The sequence below is a fragment of the Hyla sarda genome, chromosome 6, assembly GCF_029499605.1.
Source record: "Hyla sarda isolate aHylSar1 chromosome 6, aHylSar1.hap1, whole genome shotgun sequence".
Classification (NCBI taxonomy): Eukaryota; Metazoa; Chordata; class Amphibia; order Anura; family Hylidae; genus Hyla; species Hyla sarda.
The window spans coordinates 136,934,581-136,953,483 of NC_079194.1; the positions used below are offsets into that span (position 1 = coordinate 136,934,581).

Sequence of the window (18,903 nt, forward strand, 5' to 3'; positions counted from 1 at the left end):
AACCGATCCTCTAGCACGGTCCACGCCAATCCCTCTCTGGCACAGAGGATCCACTACCTGCCAGCCGGCATCGTGACAGTAGATCCGGCCATGGATCCCGCTGAAGTTCCTCTGCCAGTTGTCGCTGACCTCACCACGGTGGTCGCCCAGCAGTCACAACAGATTGCGCAACAAGGCCAACAGCTGTCTCAACTGACTGTTATGCTACAACAGTTACTACCACAGCTCCAGCAATCATCTCCTCCGCCAGCTCCTGTACCTCCTCCGCAGCGAGTGGCCGCTTCTGGAATACGACTATCCTTGCCGGATAAATTTGATGGGGACTCTAAGTTTTGCCGTGGCTTTCTTTCCCAATGTTCATTACACTTGGAGATGATGTCGGACCAGTTCCCCACTGAAAGGTCTAAGGTGGCTTTCGTAGTCAGCCTGCTGTCTGGAAAAGCCCTGGCTTGGGCCACACCGCTCTGGGACCGCAATGACCCCGTCACTGCCTCTGTACACTCCTTCTTCTCGGAAATTCGAAGTGTCTTTGAGGAACCTGCCCGAGCCTCTTCTGCTGAGACTGCCCTGTTGAACCTGGTCCAGGGTAATTCTTCCGTTGGCGAGTATGCCGTACAGTTCCGTACCCTTGCTTCAGAATTATCCTGGAATAATGAGGCACTCTGCGCGACCTTTAAAAAAGGCCTATCCAGCAACATTAAAGATGTTCTGGCCGCACGAGAAATCCCTGCTAACCTACATGAACTCATCCATCTTGCCACTCGCATTGACATGCGTTTTTCCGAACGGCGTCAGGAGCTCCGCCAGGATATGGACTCTGTTCGCACGAGGCGTTTCTTCTCCCCGGCTCCTCTCTCCTCTGGTCCCCTGCAATCTGTTCCTGTGCCTCCCGCCGTGGAGGCTATGCAGGTCGACCGGTCTCGCCTGACACCCCAAGAGAGGACACGACGCCGCATGGAGAATCTCTGCCTGTACTGTGCTAGTACCGAACACTTCCTGAAGGATTGTCCTATCCGTCCTCCCCGCCTGGAAAGACGTCCGCTGACTCCGCACAAAGGTGAGACAGTCCTTGATGTCTACTCTGCTTCTCCACGTCTTACTGTGCCTGTGCGGATGTCTGCCTCTGCCTTCTCCTTCTCTGCTGTGGCCTTCTTGGACTCTGGATCTGCAGGAAATTTCATCTTAGCCTCCCTCGTCAACAGGTTCAACATCCCGGTGACCAGTCTCGCCAGACCCCTCTACATCAATTGTGTAAACAATGAAAGATTGGACTGTACTATACGTTTCCGCACGGAGCCCCTTCTAATGTGCATCGGATCTCATCACGAGAGGATTGAACTGTTGGTTCTCCCCAATTGCACTTCTGAAATCCTTCTTGGACTTCCCTGGCTTCAACTCCATTCCCCAATCCTGGATTGGTCCACTGGGGAGATCAAGAGTTGGGGGCCCCTCTTGTTCCAAGGACTGCTTAAAACCGGTTCCCAGTAAACCTTGCCGTGTCCCTGTGCTTCCTCATGTAACCGGTCTCCCTAAGGCCTATATGGACTTTGCGGACGTTTTTTGCAAAAAACAAGCTGAGACTCTACCTCCTCACAGGCCTTATGATTGTCCCATTGACCTCCTCCCGGGCACTACTCCACCCCGGGGCAGAATCTATCCTCTGTCCGTCCCAGAGACTCTTGCCATGTCTGAATACGTCCAAGAAAATTTAAAAAAGGGCTTTATCCGTAAATCCTCCTCTCCTGCCGGAGCCGGATTTTTTCTTTGTGTCCAAAAAAGATGGCTCTCTACGTCCTTGCATTGACTACCGCGGTCTTAATAAAATCACGGTTAAGAACCGCTACCCCCCTACCCCTCATCTCTGAACTCTTTGATCGTCTCCAAGGTGCCCATATTTTTACCAAACTGGACTTAAGAGGTGCTTATAATCTCATCCGCATCAGAGAGGGGGATGAATGGAAAACGGCATTTAACACCAGAGATGGACACTTTGAGTATCTGGTCATGCCCTTTGGTCTATGCAACGCCCCTGCCGTCTTCCAAGACTTTGTTAATGAAATTTTTCGTGATCTACTATACTCCTGTGTTGTTGTATATCTGGACGATATAATTTTTTTCTGCCAATCTTGAAGAACACCGCCAGCATGTCCGTATGGTTCTTCAGAGACTTCGTGATAATCAACTCTATGCCAAAATAGAGAAATGTCTGTTTGAATGCCAATCTCTTCCTTTTCTAGGATACTTGGTCTCTGGCCAGGGACTACAAATGGACCCAGATAAACTCTCTGCCGTCTTAGATTGGCCACGCCCCTCCGGACTCCGTGCCATCCAACGTTTTTTGGGGTTCGCCAATTATTACAGGCAATTTATTCCACATTTTTCTACCATTGTGGCTCCTATTGTGGCTTTAACAAAAAAAAATGCCGATCCCAAGTCTTGGCCTCCTCAAGCGGAAGACGCCTTTAAACGACTCAAGTCTGCCTTTTCTTCGGCTCCCGTGCTCTCCAGACCTGACCCATCTAAACCCTTCCTATTGGAGGTTGATGCCTCCTCAGTGGGAGCTGGAGCTGTCCTTCTACAAAAAAACTCTTCCGGGCATGCTGTTACTTGTGGTTTTTTTTCCAGGACCTTCTCTCCGGCGGAGAGGAACTACTCCATCGGGGATCGAGAGCTTCTAGCCATTAAATTAGCACTTGAGGAATGGAGACATCTGCTGGAGGGATCAAGATTTCCAGTTATTATTTACACCGATCACAAGAACCTCTCCTACCTCCAGTCTGCCCAACGGCTGAATCCTCGTCAGGCCAGGTGGTCTCTGTTCTTTGCCCGATTTAATTTTGAAATTCACTTTCGGCCTGCTGATAAAAACATTAGGGCCGATGCTCTCTCTCGTTCCTCAGATGCCTCTGAAATTGAACTCTCTCCTCAACACATCATTCCTCCTGACTGCCTGATTTCCACTTCTCCAGCCTCCATCAGGCAAACTCCTCCAGGAAAGACCTTTGTTTCTCCACGCCAACGCCTTGGGATCCTCAAATGGGGTCACTCCTCCCATCTCGCAGGTCATGCGGGCATCAAGAAATCTGTGCAACTCATCTCTCGCTTCTATTGGTGGCCGACTCTAGAGACTGATGTGGTGGACTTTGTGCGAGCCTGCACTATCTGTGCCCGGGATAAGACTCCTCGCCAGAAGCCCGCTGGTTTTCTTCATCCTCTACCTGTCCCCGAACAACCTTGGTCTCTGATTGGTATGGATTTTATTACTGACTTACCCCCATCCCATGGCAACACTGTTATTTGGGTGGTCGTTGATCGATTCTCCAAAATGGCACATTTCATCCCTCTTCCTGGTCTTCCTTCAGCGCCTCAGTTGGCTAAACAATTTTTTGTACACATTTTTCGTCTTCACGGGTTGCCTACACAGATCGTCTCGGATAGAGGCGTCCAATTTGTGTCTAAATTCTGGAGGGCTCTCTGTAAACAACTCAAGATTAAATTAAATTTTTCTTCTGCATACCATCCTCAATCCAATGGACAAGTAGAGAGAATTAACCAGATCTTGGGTGACTATTTACGACATTTTGTTTCCTCCCGCCAGGATGACTGGGCAGATCTTCTACCTTGGGCCGAATTCTCGTATAATTTCAGAATCTCTGAATCTTCCTCCAAATCTCCGTTTTTCGTGGTGTACGGCCGTCACCCTCTTCCCCCCCTCCCTACCCCCTTGCCCTCTGGTCTGCCCGCTGTGGATGAAATTTCTCGTGATCTTTCCACCATATGGAAAGAGACCCAAAATTCTCTCTTACAGGCTTCTTCTCGCATGAAGAGATTCGCAGATAAGAAAAGAAGAGCTCCTCCCATTTTTTCCCCTGGAGACAAGGTATGGCTCTCCGCTAAATATGTCCGTTTCCGTGTCCCGAGCTATAAGTTGGGACCACGCTATCTTGGTCCTTTTAAAGTTTTGTGTCAAATTAATCCTGTCTCTTACAAACTTCTTCTTCCTCCTTCTCTTCGTATCCCTAATGCCTTTCACGTCTCTCTTCTTAAACCTCTCATCCTCAACCGTTTTTCTCCTAAATCTGTTCCTCCCACTCCTGTTTCCGGCTCCTCGGACATCTTCTCTGTCAAAGAGATTTTGGCCTCTAAAAAGGTCAGGGGAAGAACTTTTTTTTTAGTGGATTGGGAGGGTTGTGGTCCAGAAGAGAGGTCCTGGGAACCTGAGGACAATATCCTGGACAAAAGTCTGATCCTCAGGTTCTCAGGCCCCAAGAAGAGGGGGAGACCCAAGGGGGGGGGTACTGTTACGCCGAGCGCTCCGGGTCCCCGCTCCTCCCCGGAGCGCTCGCTACACTTCCCTCACTGCAGCGCCCCGGTCGGTTCCACGGACCCGGGGCGCTGCGTTACTACCTCCGGCCGGGATGCGATTCGCGATGCGGGTAGCGCCCGCTCGCGATGCGCACCCCGGCTCCCGTACCTTACTCGCTCCCCGTCAGTTCTGTCCCGGCGCGCGCGGCCCCGCTCCCTAGGGCGCGCGCGCGCCGGGTCTTTGCGATTTAAAGGGCCACTGCACCGCTGATTGGTGCAGTGGTTCCAATTAGTGTTTACACCTGTGCACTTCCCTATATCACCTCACTTCCCCTTCACTCCCTCGCCGGATCTTGTTGCCCTAGTGCCAGTGAAAGCGTTCCTTGTGTGTTCCTTGCCTGTGATTCCAGACCTTCTGCCGTTGCCCCTGACTACGATCCTTGCTGCCTGCCCCGACCTTCTGCTACGTCCGACCTTGCTTCTGTCTACTCCCTTGTACCGCGCCTATCTTCAGCAGCCAGAGAGGTTGAGCCGTTGCTAGGGGATACGACCTGGTCACTACCGCCGCAGCAAGACCATCCCGCTTTGCGGCGGGCTCTGGTGAAAACCAGTAGTGACTTAGAACCGATCCTCTAGCACGGTCCACGCCAATCCCTCTCTGGCACAGAGGATCCACTACCTGCCAGCCGGCATCGTGACACAACCCCAGACCATGACACTATCACCACCATGCTTGTCTATAGGCAAGACACATTTGTCTTTGTATGCCTCACTTGGTTGCCTCCACACATGCTTGACACCTTCTAAACCAAACTTTTTGTGAGCTTTTTTTGTGCATCACCTTGAAAAGAGGCGTCCTTCTGGGACCAGTGGCGTTGCTAGGGTTGGTGTCACCCGGTGCGGTAGAAAATGGTGTCACCCCATACCTCCCCCCCTCAGTAAGTTTTTAGCCTGTTGTGACAGACACCACTGTTGTAGCGCATTGTGAGAAATTACAGTATAATAATCAGATATACCAGTTGCCACAGAATAGGAAAGTGTTAAAGAAGTTTTCACCATTGAAATATACAGCTCCCAGAATTACTTAAAGGGGTACTCCACTGGAAAACATTTACTTTTATATCAACTGGTGCCAGAAAGTTAAACAGATTTTTAAATTACTTCTATTTAAAATTTTAATACTTACAGTACTTATAAGCTGGTGTATGCTCCACAGGAAGTTGTGTAGTTCTTTCCAGTCTGACCACAGTGCTATTTGCTGACACCTCTGTCCATGTCAGGAACTGTCCAGAGCAGGATAGGTTTGCTATGGGGATTTGCTCCTACTATGGACAGTTCTTGACATGGACAGAGGTGTCAGCACAGAGCACTGTGGTCAGACAGAAAAGAAATTAAAAAAGAAAATAACTTCCTGTGAATCGCTTATACAGCAGCTAATAAGTACTGGAAGGATTAAGATTTTTAAATAGAAGTAATTTACAAATCTGTTTAACTTTGTAGCACCAGCTGATTAAAAAAAATGTTTTCCAGTAGAGTACCCCTTTGAGCAGTGGTGAGGTTATGCTGGGAGTTGTAGTTTCACTGACCTAACTGTAGAACTGACAAGTGACTCCAGCTCTGATAGGACATAGAGAGGAGAATATACAATGATATCAGTGACTACAGGTGACGTCTTCTCTATAGTGAGGAGAATACACAATGATATCAGTGATTACAGGTGACGTCTTCTCTATAGTGAGGAGAATACACAATGATATCAGTGACTACAGGTGACGTCTTCTCTATAGTGAGGAGAATGTACAATGATATCAGTGACTAAATTTGAAGTCTTCTCTAGTGAGGAGAATACACAATGATATCAGTGACTACAGGTGACGTCTTCTCTATAGTGAGGAGAATACACAATGATATCATTGATTACAGGTGACGTCTTCTCTATAGTGAGGAGAATGTACAATGATATCAGTGACTACAGGTGACGTCTTCTCTATAGTGAGGAGAATACACAATGATATCAGTGACTACAGGTGACGTCTTCTCTACAGTCTTCCCTTATCTAATTCAGATGGTACATACCGCCAGGACTTGTTCCAGCTAAAACTTCTGTCTGTAGAATGTGACGCCCAGACGTCTCCTCACTATGTCAGAGCATTCTCATCCTCTATATGAAAACAAGTATTATTATAAACCTGACAGACACTGTATCCTCTAAATATAATACTACTATACGCTACACTCTTTGATTACAAACCTTCCATACACCATGCCCACTGTATATAATACTACCACACACTGTACATTCTGAATATAATACCAACACATACTGTACACTCTGAATATAAATCTGCCACATACTGTACCCCTGAATATAATACCGCCACACACCGTATCCACTGAATATAATACTACCACATACTGTACCCTCTGAATATAATACTACCACAAACTGCGCCCTCTGAATATAATACTACCACAAACTGCACCCTCTGAATATAAATCTGCCACATACTGTACCCTCTGAATATAAATCTGCCACATACTGTACCCTCTGAATATAAATCTGCCACATACTGTACCCCTGAATATAAATCTGCCACATACTGTACCCCTGAATATAAATCTGCCACATACTGTACCCCTGAATATAATACCGCCACATACTGTACCCTCTGAATATAATACTACCACCCACTGCGCCCTCTGAATACTTAGAGATGAGCAAACTACAGTAAATTCAACTCGTCACAAACTTCTCTGCTCGGCAGTTGATCACTTTTCCTGCATAAATTAGTTCAGCTTTCAGGTGCTCCCGTGGGCTGGAAAAGGTGGATACAGTCCTAGGAGACTCTTTCCTAGGACTGTATCCACCTTTTCCAGCCCACCGGAGCACCTGAAGGCTGAACTAATTTACGCAGGATAAGGCATCAACTGCCGAGCCGAGAAGTTTGTGATGAATCGAATTTACTATAAGTTCGCTCATCTCTAATCATACTACCACAAACTGCGCACTCTGAATATAATACTACCACAAACTGCGCACTCTGAATATAATACTACCACAAACTGCGCCCTCTGAATTTAACGTTGCCATACAGAGCACCCTCTGAATATAATACCACAACCGCAGTAACACCCCTCAACATCCATTAGCTGATGCTATTACCACGGGAGGGGGGTATTGGTGGTGTTGCTAGTGGATGATGGGGGTGCTACTACTGGGGGGGTGTTGCTGGAGGATGATGAGGGTGCTACTGGCCATCCCCCCTGGCAGTATCACCCCCATCATCCATCGGCAGGATCATCCTCCTGGCAGGAGCACCTCCATCATCCACCATCAGGATCTGCTGATGGAGGTGCTGCTGGGGGGGGGGGGGGTGTTGCTGGTGGATGATGAGGGTGCTACTGCCAGGGGGGGAGCATTAGGTAGGCAGCAGTTCCCCCACATTAGATAGGTCGCAGTTTCCCCACATTAGGTAGCATCTATTCCCCATATTAGGCAGCATAGATTCCCCACATTTGGTACCAGTTCCCCCACATTAGGTAGGTACCAGTTACCTCACATTAGGTAGCACAGATTCCCCACATTAGGTAGCAATTTCCCCACATTAGGTAGCACAGATTCCCCACATTCGGTAGCACAGATTCCCCACATAAGGTAGCACAGATTCCCCACATAAGGTAGCATAGACTCCCCACATTTGGTAGACTCTCCACATTAAGGTAGCATAGACTCCCCACATTTGGTAGACTCTCCACATTAAGGTAGCATAGACTCCGCACATTTGGTAGACTCTCCACATTAAGGTAGCATAGACTCCGCACATTTGGTAGTAGTTTCCCCACATTAGGCCGCAGGTTCCCTTGCAGGTTCCCCACAATGGGTCAAAGTCTCCCCACAATAGATCGCTGGTTATACCCTCCCCCCCCACACACACACACACACGAAAAAAAAAAAAACACATACAACACAGAGAGACAAACACACACACACTCACAGACAGACACACACACAGAGTCACACACAGAGTCACACACACACACAGTCACACACAGTCACACACAGAGTCACACACACACTCAGAGAGTCACACAAACACACACAGTCACATACACACAGTCACACACACAGAGTCTCACACACACAAGCATAGATAGGGACAGACAGACAGACAGAGAGACAGACATGCACACTCACCCATCCAGCGCAGCGCTCCTTCTCACCGGGCGCCGTGCGAGTGACGTAACTGACGTCCTCCTGCGCGGCCATGCGGTGTGACGTCAGGCCGGCGCAGACGTGGGAGCGGAGGCCGGGCACAGTGCTGGTGAAGGTGAGGCGGGGTGTGATGATGGACGGGCGCACAGTGAAGGTGAAAGAGGGGGGTTGCTGACGGACGGGCGCACCGCACACACAGCGCAGGGGTGGGGGGGGGGGTACTGACGGATGGGAGGCCGGTCAGGCACAGGTGGGGGGGGGGGGGGGAGGGGGGATGCTGCGGAGCATCTTGGTGTCACCCCATTAGGTTGGTGTCACCTGGTGCGGGCCGCACCCCCCGCACCCGGGTCGCAACGCCACTGTCTGGGACAACAGTCATGCAGATTCAATGCAGTGTGCAGTGTATGGTCTGAGCACTGACAGGCAGACCTGCTGTATAGTCTTTCCCACCGTGCTAAAGCTTAGTTCAACTTGGCAATCTTCCTATAGCCTATGCCATCTTTATGTAGAGCAAGAATCCTTTTTTTCATTTCATCAGTGTTGTCCCATGAATAGGTATAATAAAATATTTACGAAAATGTGAGGGTCTCTCTCTCTCTCTCTCTCTCTCTCTCTCTCTCTCTGTATATATATATATATATATATATATATATAATGTCCACTGTGTAGCACTTTTTGGAAATTGATTTAGAATATAATAATATAATATACCTATTGCCAAGGGGAAATCATTAAGAAGTTTTTACCATGGGAAACTACACCTCCCAGGATGATCTAATGATCTAAGAAGTGGTAAGGATATGATGGGAACTGCTATTTTACTAATCAACTGCAGAACTTAAAAGTGAATACAGCAGAGATGGGACTTAGTCAGGCAGAATACACAATGAAATTAGTGACTTATAAGTGACATCTTCCCTATAGTCTCGTTTCTTCTTCATTTGGTTTAGACCACCAGGACCTATTCCAGCTACATCTTCCCTCTCCAGAGTTTGATGCCCGGACATCAGCAGATCCTCATCGTCGTATTTGAACCCCGTATTTGCCATCCAGAAGAGTGAGCTCTTTCACCACACACATGTATTCTTCTATTCTTCACTTAGACCACGCCCACCATCACTGGGATGTGCAATTCAGCTTAACCACAGCGTGGCACTAATAACAATAACCAGAAAACCTAAAAATCCATATGATGGCTTATTTTTTGCGCCACCAATTCTACTTTGTGATGACATCTGTCATTTTACCCCCAAAATCTACAACGAAACAGAAAAAAAAATCATTGTGTGACAAAATTGAAGAAAAAACACAATTTTTTAACTTTTGGGGGCTTCCGTTTCTATGCAGTGCATTTTTCAGAAAAAATTACATCTTATCTTTATTCTGTTGGTCCATATGGTTAAAATGATATCCTACTTATATAGGTTTGATTTTGTTGTACTTCTGGAAAAAATCATAACTACATGCAGGAAAATGTATACGTTTATAATTGTCATATTCTGACCCCTATAACTTTTTTATTTTTCTGCATATGGGCCGGTATGAGGGCTAATTTTTTGCGCCGTGATCTGAAGTTTTTATCGGGACCATTTTTGTATTGATCGGACTTTTTGATCGCTTTTTATAAATTTTTTCATGATATAAAAAGTGACCAAAAATACGCTATTTTGGAATTTGCAATTTTTTTGAGCGTACGCCATTGACCGTACGGTTTAATTAATAATATATTTTTATAGTTCGGACATTTCCGCTCGCGGCGATACCACATATGTTTATTTTTATTTACACAGTTTTTTTTTATTGGAAAAGGGGGGTGATTCTTGCTTTTATTAGGGGAGGGGTTAAATGATCTTTATTAACTTTTTTTTTGCACTGTTATAGCTCCCCTGGTGGCTATTTCACTGCACATACCAATCTCATACACAGATCATTGTCGTGCATTGACACGGCAAAGATCAGTGTAATCGGCGGTCGATTGCTCAAGCCCGGATTTCAGGCTTGGAGCAATCAAACGCCGATCGGACGTGACGGAGGCAGGTGAGGGGACCTCCACCCACGTTCTAGCTGACCGGGACATTGCGATTTCACAGTGCTGGTCCCAATCAGACCGACTGAGCTGCCGGGAAGCTTTTACTTTCATCAACCATTGGTGCCACACGCTATTAGCCCAGGTTCCCGGCTGTCATAAGCCGCCAGGACCGACCCGGTATGATGCGGGGTCACGGTGTGAACCCACGTTCAATACCGGGGCCGGGCACAGGGGGTACAGGTACGCCCTGCGCCCTTAAGAGGTTAAAAAGGCCTCTGAAAAATTAAAAACGCAATCTACAACTGCTCCACTTTCTTCTGCCTCTGTGCTTATGTTTTTCTCCTGATACCTCATACATGTTTTTTATTTTGTTGGTGTTAATAAAATGACCTTTTCGCAGTACGTGGACCATTGTTTTTTTTTGGTGTAGCTCTATCATGTAGTAGTAAGCCCCTATATTGCCTAATATAGCATTAGCTTCCCTATACTGCTCCCATATATTTTTTATGGGGACAGTATGGATTCATCTGTGGTGGAGGCCAAGGGCAATTTTTTGCATCAGGGCCCTGTGGTTTTCAGCCACGCCCCTGCCTGATTCTGTACGTCCGTTGGCGCTGCTCACTGATTTAAAGTGAGCAGCAGTGGCTGCCGGCTCTTACGAGTGACGTCCCCCCCTAACATCAATCTGCTGCGTGAGAGGACATCACTAGTCATCATTAGAGGAGCTCGCTAATACGCAGAGCCACTGCACCTGAGCCTGCTGGTCAGCTTAGTGTCAGTAAGGTGGCAGGGTGGAATCAGAGGTGATGAAATAAAGTGCCAGGGGAAATCAGAGGTTGGGAATAAGGTATCGGGGGGGGGTGGATCAGAGGGGTGGGGAGCAAATTATATAGCACAGGGGTTGATCAAGTGGGGAGGGGATAAAAGTGCACGGGGGGAAGCAGCCTGATTTGTAATGCTGATACTGGTATCATGTTGTACGTCATAGGACGGGCAACGTGATATGTGCAATTGGCGGTACTGTGAGGGGTTTCCAGGGGGCCCAGGCCTGAGCTGTATAAGGGGCCCCAAAATTTCTGATGGCAGCCCTGACAATAACAATTGCCCCTGTAGCGACACGACTGTCTGTAACCTTTATGCTTACCTTTTTTACCTAATGTGGCCATGCATCAGTTTTCAGCTATAATGACTTTCATTTCCAATGAAATTTCTTTCTACCGCAGCCTACATTTTCTATTAAATACATTGCAGAAAGAGGGGGAGGAGTCTCATCACTTCACTTCCGCTAATGAGATTACCTGGCTAGACCCCAGCAGCCTAAACTGCTTAAACTCGGTGTCAGTTCACACTACATGCAGTTTTGATGTCTTTTCTTATTCAAAGTGATTTGACCTATAATCACAATTGAAGTGTTTTTTGAATATTTGAAGCCTTCAGGCTGTGTAAACACATTACATTTGTACAGCATTTTTCAAGTTTTGGTTGTGTGTGTTGCTGCAACTTTCTAAAATTGTGGTAAAAATGCCACGTTTTTATTGTGATTTGTGCAATTGTGGTAAAATTTGACTATTTTTGCCACAATTTTAGGAAAATCACAGCAAAAACAACAAAATGACAAAAGCAGCAGCAGATAGAGCAGAAAGAGCTGGAAGGTGTCTGGGAGCTGCCAAAGGCATCTGACAGGTAATGATATCATTCTGTATTTCACAGGAGTTCGGCTGGCCCAGGACAGACCACTTCGTGAGACATATAAAGCCATGTAATTTTCTCGTGATCTGAATGCTGCTCATGTAGCTGTCCTCCATGTAGTGCAGTTTTGCCTCTTGTTCTCCTTGAGAACGCCACATTCAGTGGTGAAACATGTAGGGTTTAGACAATGCCCACTGTGTTTTTTTAGTAGTTATTCCAAACAGTGTGTAGAGCGCTTTAGTTACTGTGTAATCCACCACAATGCGAAGAAGTGAGCGTAGAGTCTAGACAGTGTGCACAGAGAGTGTGGACTGTAGCCACTTTTCACCTAAAACTGATCTATAAGTCATGTGAGGCATGAACATCTATGGTGCTTGCATAAGCACCTGAGCAGCTGAAAAATAGTGCTGAAATTCATATAGTTATTAGTACTTATGTATAGTGTATACTATAGTGCAGTGGTCTTCAACCTGCGGACCTCCAGATGTTGCAAAACTACAACTCCCAGCATGCCCAGACAGCCGTTGGCTGTCCGGGCATGCTGGGAATTGTAGTTTTACAACATCTGGAGTTCCGCAGGTTGGAGACCACTTCTATAGTGTATAGTATATACAGCATAACTACAATTAAAATATTGTATATTGGTGTGCTGATATTGTATATTGGTATGAGACTCTCCAATGCACCTTGTTGCACACTAGTTATCGACTGACAGCTTACAGTACATATGTTTACTTACCTTATTTTATGGTGAAGCTGTCATAAATGGTTTTAGTAGTACAGTGATCCCTCAACTTACAATGGCCTCAACATACAATAGTTTCAACCTACAATGTTTTTTTCTGGACCATTGTAACTTGAAACCAGACTCAACATACAATGCTACAGACAGTCCAGATCTGTGAAATGTGTCACAACTGGAGGAACTGACCAATCAGAATGGGCATTTTACTGGTAAATCATCTGTATTACTGAAGTGCATGCACTGGCTGGTGTCTGGTAGTGCCCCCTACAGTACGGGGAGGATCTACAAGTTCTGTACTACTCCTTACCTGTGCCAGGGTTAGCTGCTCCTTTGGACACCAGGTAAGGGCGGCTCCATTTGGGACACTGGGTGTACTGTATAGGACCCTAAAGAAGCTCCTGTCCTCTACATAAACCATTGTTTCCCAACCAGGGTGTCTCCAGCTGTTGCAAAACTACAACTCCCAGCATGCCCGGACAGCTGTTGGCTGTCCGGGCATGCTGGGAGTTATAGTTTTGCAAAAGCTGAAGGCACCCTGGTTGCGAAACACTGACATAGACAATGATTTACAGCTCCCAGCAGATCTTTCTTTCTTTTATATGTAAGGATTTGCTTTATCTGTATTAGTTATCTACTTATTTTTCTTTAATCCTCACATTTTCCTAATTTTGGATGACATTTTGGTGGCTTCAGAACCAATTACCAGGTTTCCATAGAGTTATGGTCTCAACATACAATGGTTTCCACATACAATGGTTGTCCCAGAACCAATTCATATTGTAACTTGAGGGACCACTGTATCTGATTCATGTAGCAATTATAATACACACTCAGGGGGAGATTTATCAAATACTGTGCAGAGGAAGAGTGGTGCAGTTGCCTATGACAACCAATCAGATTGCTTCTTTCATTTTTCACAGGTCTCTTTAAAAATGAAAGAAGCTATCTGACTGGTTGCCATGAGCAACTGCACCACTCTTCTTTTGCACAAGTTTTGATAAATCTCCCCCTGAATGTGGATTGTATATCACATTATATCATAACTCAGGTTTTTTTTTTTTAGATAAATATTTGAATAAAACTTACTTTCTGTTCCTTTGCACCAATAATAAAAAAGTGTTATTAACCCTTTTGGTTATTTGTTTCATACTGAAAGCTGGTTATGATCAAGGTACAGTAAAGTAAGCAAACACTTGCACCTAAGGATGGACCAGATACAGTGCTCCCTCAAGTTACAATATTAATTGATTCTGGGATGACCATTGTATGTTGAAACCATTGTATGTTGAGACCAGAACTCTATGGAAACCTGGTAATTGGTTCTAAAGGCACCAAAATGTCATCCAAAAATAGGAAAAAGTGAGGATTAAAGAAAAATAAGTAGATAACTAATATAGATAAAGCAAATCCTTACATATACAAGTAGGAAAGATCTGCTGGGAGCTGTAAATCACTGTCTGTCAGTGTTTCCCAAGCAGGGAGCCTCCAGCTGTTGCAAAACTACAACTCCCAGAATGCCCGGACAGCCAAAGGCTGTCCGGGCATGCTGGGAGTTGTAGTTTTGCAACAGCTGGGGCCACCCTGCTTGGGAAACACTGGTCTATGTAGAGGACAGGAGCTTCTTCGGGGTCCTGTACAGTACACACAGTGTCCCAAACAAGTAATGGAGTCGCCCTCACCTGGTGTCCAAAGGAGCAGCTAACCCTGATACAGGTAAAGAGTACAGAACATGTAATACCAGACACCAGTCAGTGCATACGCTTCAGTAATACAGGGGTTTTACCAGTGAATGCCCATTTTGATTGGTCGATTCTTCCAGCCATTGACACTTTTCACAGATCTGGACTGTCTGTACATTGTATGTTGAGTCTGGTTTCAACTTACGATGGTCCAGAAAAGACCATTTTATGTTGAAACTATTGTATGTTGAGGCCATTGTAAGTTGAGGGATCACTGTATGTGGAAACCCGCAACTTCTTATCTGATGTTTTGGCTGAGCTCTTTTAATTTTACCATGATGTCAAGCAAAGAGCCACGTAGGCTTTGAAAGTAATTCCAAGGAGTAACTTTTTTTTTTATAATGGTTGAGGCAGGTGCTAAAAAACAAAACAAAAAAAAACTATGCTCAATTTCTTCGCTACCCTATCACAGAGCTCTGGTCGTACTTTGCAAGACTTCTAGGGTCAGAAGCCACAGTGGTGTGCCACTTTAGTCACTAACTGACTGAAGTATTGGAGGCCATATGGACCTCATTGTGTACAGGGAGCCTGGGAAGCCCCCCCCCCATGCATTAAGCAGGTCATTTGCATGTACCAAAGAACAGAGATTGTGGCAGAAAGGAGGCACGGAGTAGGGACCAGTAAGTATCATTGTCATTCGCACTACAAGCCTATACAACAGGTTCGTGTGGGTGATACTGATGACACATTCCCTTGGCACAGTCACAGACGAAATGATGGCACAGTCGAAATAATGTAGGGAAACTTCTTGCCCACTGGAATTTTGATACTGTGAATTATAAATTATATGATCTCTTTGTAAACCTTTGTTGGAAAAAAAATGCTAAAACTATAATATTGGCAATATATACGTATACAGTATTGGGGAGATTGATCAAAACCCATGTAGAGGAAAAGTTGACCAGTTGCCTATTAGATCGCTTCTTTTATTTTTCAGAGGCCCTTTTTAAAATAAAAATCTGCAATCTGATTGGTTGCTATGGGCAACTGGTCAACTTTTCCTCCGTACAGGTTTTGAAAGGGAAAAAAAAAAAAGCATTTTTCCATAGAAGATTTTCACTGTATATTCTCTAAAAAACACCTTTTCTTTTCTTCCAAATGACTTGTAAACAGAACTAGTTGTCATTGTCCTGGGGTTTAAACCCAAAGACAAGAGAAGACTGGAAATGTGTATAAAGGATTTCTATATACCAGGCTCCACACTGCTGTATAGCCAGGTTACTTTATGATGCAGGGTGGAAGAAAAGCTGAGTAAGCCCCTGTGGGATATAGCGACCGCAATTGATATTTTTGTTATGTTTAAAATCCAGACACTAAGGCTAATACTTAGGGCCCCATCATCATCAGAGGGCGCTTCATCCTGTAATGACCACGTATGTGCAACATGTGTTTGCAACAAAGCAAAGATCTGTGACTGATTTTGTAGGATTCAGCTGCTCTTTCTATCATGTGTGTAACAACTGCACCAGAGACATAATGTGTCAGAGTGAGTTATCCGGCTGTACATTCTTCTGCGCTGCCTCACTTCCCTTTTAGTAGGACCCTCTCTGCTTACCTCCTATAAATGTAACATAGCACCACCTGGTGGCTACTGAAATTAAGTGCATAATGACCCCTGGACTTCTGCTGGAAATGTGTTAGGAGATGGGGGGCCTGGCACCTCAATGTATAACTGTATTTCATTTGTGTCTTGTAGACTGCAGCTTCACGTGTCACTACCGATGCCGAGCCCTCATTCGATTAGACTGCAGCAAAGGAGAAGATGCAGACAGTGACAGCGACTTATCACAAGATACCGCTTGGGAGAAAGACACTAATGTGGTAAGATAACCATTTCTGCTCCAGGAATTATCAGCCATGACTCTTAGGCCAGTTTTACATTAGCCGAATACAGGCCCAATAACCCAACTGACTGCAATGACGAAATCTATTGGTCTCATGTACAGCATCAATTCCTACATCCTGCTTTCCCTCAATAGAGACAATTATGTGTCTGTATGTGTGGACATTGATGTTGATGGATATTTTAATGCTGCTTTACCTCCATCACTTTTAAAAGTAGGGGCTTAAAAGTTCCAGGGTACCTGTCACATCCGGGGTAGGGATCAGTGCAGACCTAGAAGTCGCCCATACCTCTGTCCCTGCATACTTGGACGATCCGCCCTAAACAGCGGCCCCCAACTGGACGACGGTCCCTGTGCTGGACTATGTTCAGGGGCGTCAGAAGTTTGAGACAGTCTGCGTAAGTAACAAACGGGCAAAACAGTACAAATACAGCAAACAAGGAGTAAACCAGAGACAAGCCAAAGGGTCAGAACCAGAAGACTAGCAAAATACACAAAACAAAAACACAGTGCAGAAGTAGAGAAGCATGTAGGACACAATTATATGACATTATTCCCCTGGGTCTATGGAAATCTGGGAAATTTATCATTGATGTGTCATATACCATGGCAAAATATGTATTCATGTTGCATTGTGATTGCTTGTCATTCATTACCGGAGGTACATGGTCTGCCAAATTTCATCGGTATGCACACTTTTAATTCCATTACACACCTATCTGCATTACTTAACTGTTACGCCTAGCGCTCCGGGCCCCCGCTCCTCCCCGGAGCGCTCACGGCGTCTTTCTCCCTGCAGCTCCCCGGTCAGTCCCCCTGACCGGGAGCGCTGCTCTGTCATGGCCGTTGGGGATGCGATTCGCACAGCGGGACGCGCCCGCTCGCGAATCGCATCCCAGGTCACTTACCCGTTCCCGTCCCCTGCTGTCATGTGCTGGCGCGCGCGGCTCCGCTCTCTAGGGCGCGCGCGCGCCAGCTCCCTGAGACTTAAAGGGCCAGTGCACCAATGATTGGTGCCTGGCCCAATTAGCTAAATTGGCTCCCACCTGCTCCCTGGCTATATCTGGTCTCCTCCCTTGCACTCCCTTGCCGGATCTTGTTGCCCTTGTGCCTAGTGAAAGCGTTTTGTGTGTTTAAAACCTGTGTACCAGAACTTCTGCTATCTCCCCTGACTACGAACCTTGCCGCCTGCCCCCGACCTTCTGCTACGTCCGACTTTGCTTCTGCCTACTCCCTTGTACCTCGCCTATCTTCAGCAGTCAGTAGAGGGGAGCCGTTGCTAGTGGATACGACCTGGTCACTACCGCCGCAGCAAGACCATCCCGCTTTGCGGCGGGCTCTGGTGAAAACCTGTAGTGGCTTAGAACCGGTCCACTAGCGCGGTCCTCGCCATCCCTCTCTGGCACAGAGGATCCACTACCTGCCAGCCGGCATCGTGACAGTAGATCCGGCCATGGATCCCGCTGAGGTTCCCCTGCCAGTTGTCTCTGACCTCCCTACGCTGGTCGCCCAGCAAGCTCGTCAGATCGCCCAACAAGATCACCAGCTGTCGTACTTGACCACCATGACACAGCAACTCCAGTCACAACTACAGCAAGTACAGTCACAGCTACAGCAGCAACAACCATCTCCTCCGCCAGCTCCTGCACCCCTTCCGCAGCGAGTGGCCACTCCTAGCCTCCGCCTGTCCTTGCCGGACAAATTTAATGGGGACTCTAAGTTTTGCCGTGGCTTTCTTTCGCAATGTTCCCTGCACTTGGAGATGATGTCGGACCAGTTTCCTACTGAAAGGTCTAAGGTGGCTTTCGTAGTCAGCCTTCTGTCTGGAAAAGCCCTGTCATGGGCCACACCGCTCTGGGACCGCAATGACCCCGTCACTGCCTCTGTACACTCCTTCTTCTCGGAAATTCGAAGTGTCTTTGAGGAACCTGCCCGAGCCTCTTCTGCTGAGACTGCCCTGCTGAACCTGGTCCAGGGTAATTCCTCCGTTGGCGAGTACGCCATACAATTCCGTACTCTTGCTTCTGAACTATCCTGGAATAATGAGGCTCTCTGCGCGACCTTTAAAAAAGGCCTATCCAGCAACATTAAAGATGTTCTGGCCGCACGAGAGACTCCTGCTAACCTGCATGAACTCATTCATCTAGCCACTCGCATTGACATGCGTTTTTCTGAGAGGCATCAAGAGCTCCGCCAGGAAAAAGACTTAGATCTCTGGGCACCTCTCCCACAGTCTCCACTGCAATCTGCGCCTAGGCCTCCCGCCGAGGAGGCCATGCAAGTGGATCGGTCTCGCCTGACCCTGGAAGAGAGGAATCGCCGTAAGGAAGAGAATCTTT

General features: G+C 46.6%; 1 protein-coding gene across 1 annotated transcript in view; it reads left to right on the forward strand.

Moving 5' to 3' along the window:
• The window catches only part of RASSF1 (Ras association domain family member 1), a 63,732-nt gene that overhangs the window by 19,096 nt on the left and 25,733 nt on the right, over positions 1–18,903 (forward strand). Inside the window, exon 2 of the mRNA XM_056525177.1 lies at positions 16,417–16,541. Within this exon, the coding sequence (XP_056381152.1) occupies positions 16,417–16,541 (125 nt within the window). The remainder of the gene's footprint in view (positions 1–16,416; positions 16,542–18,903) is intronic.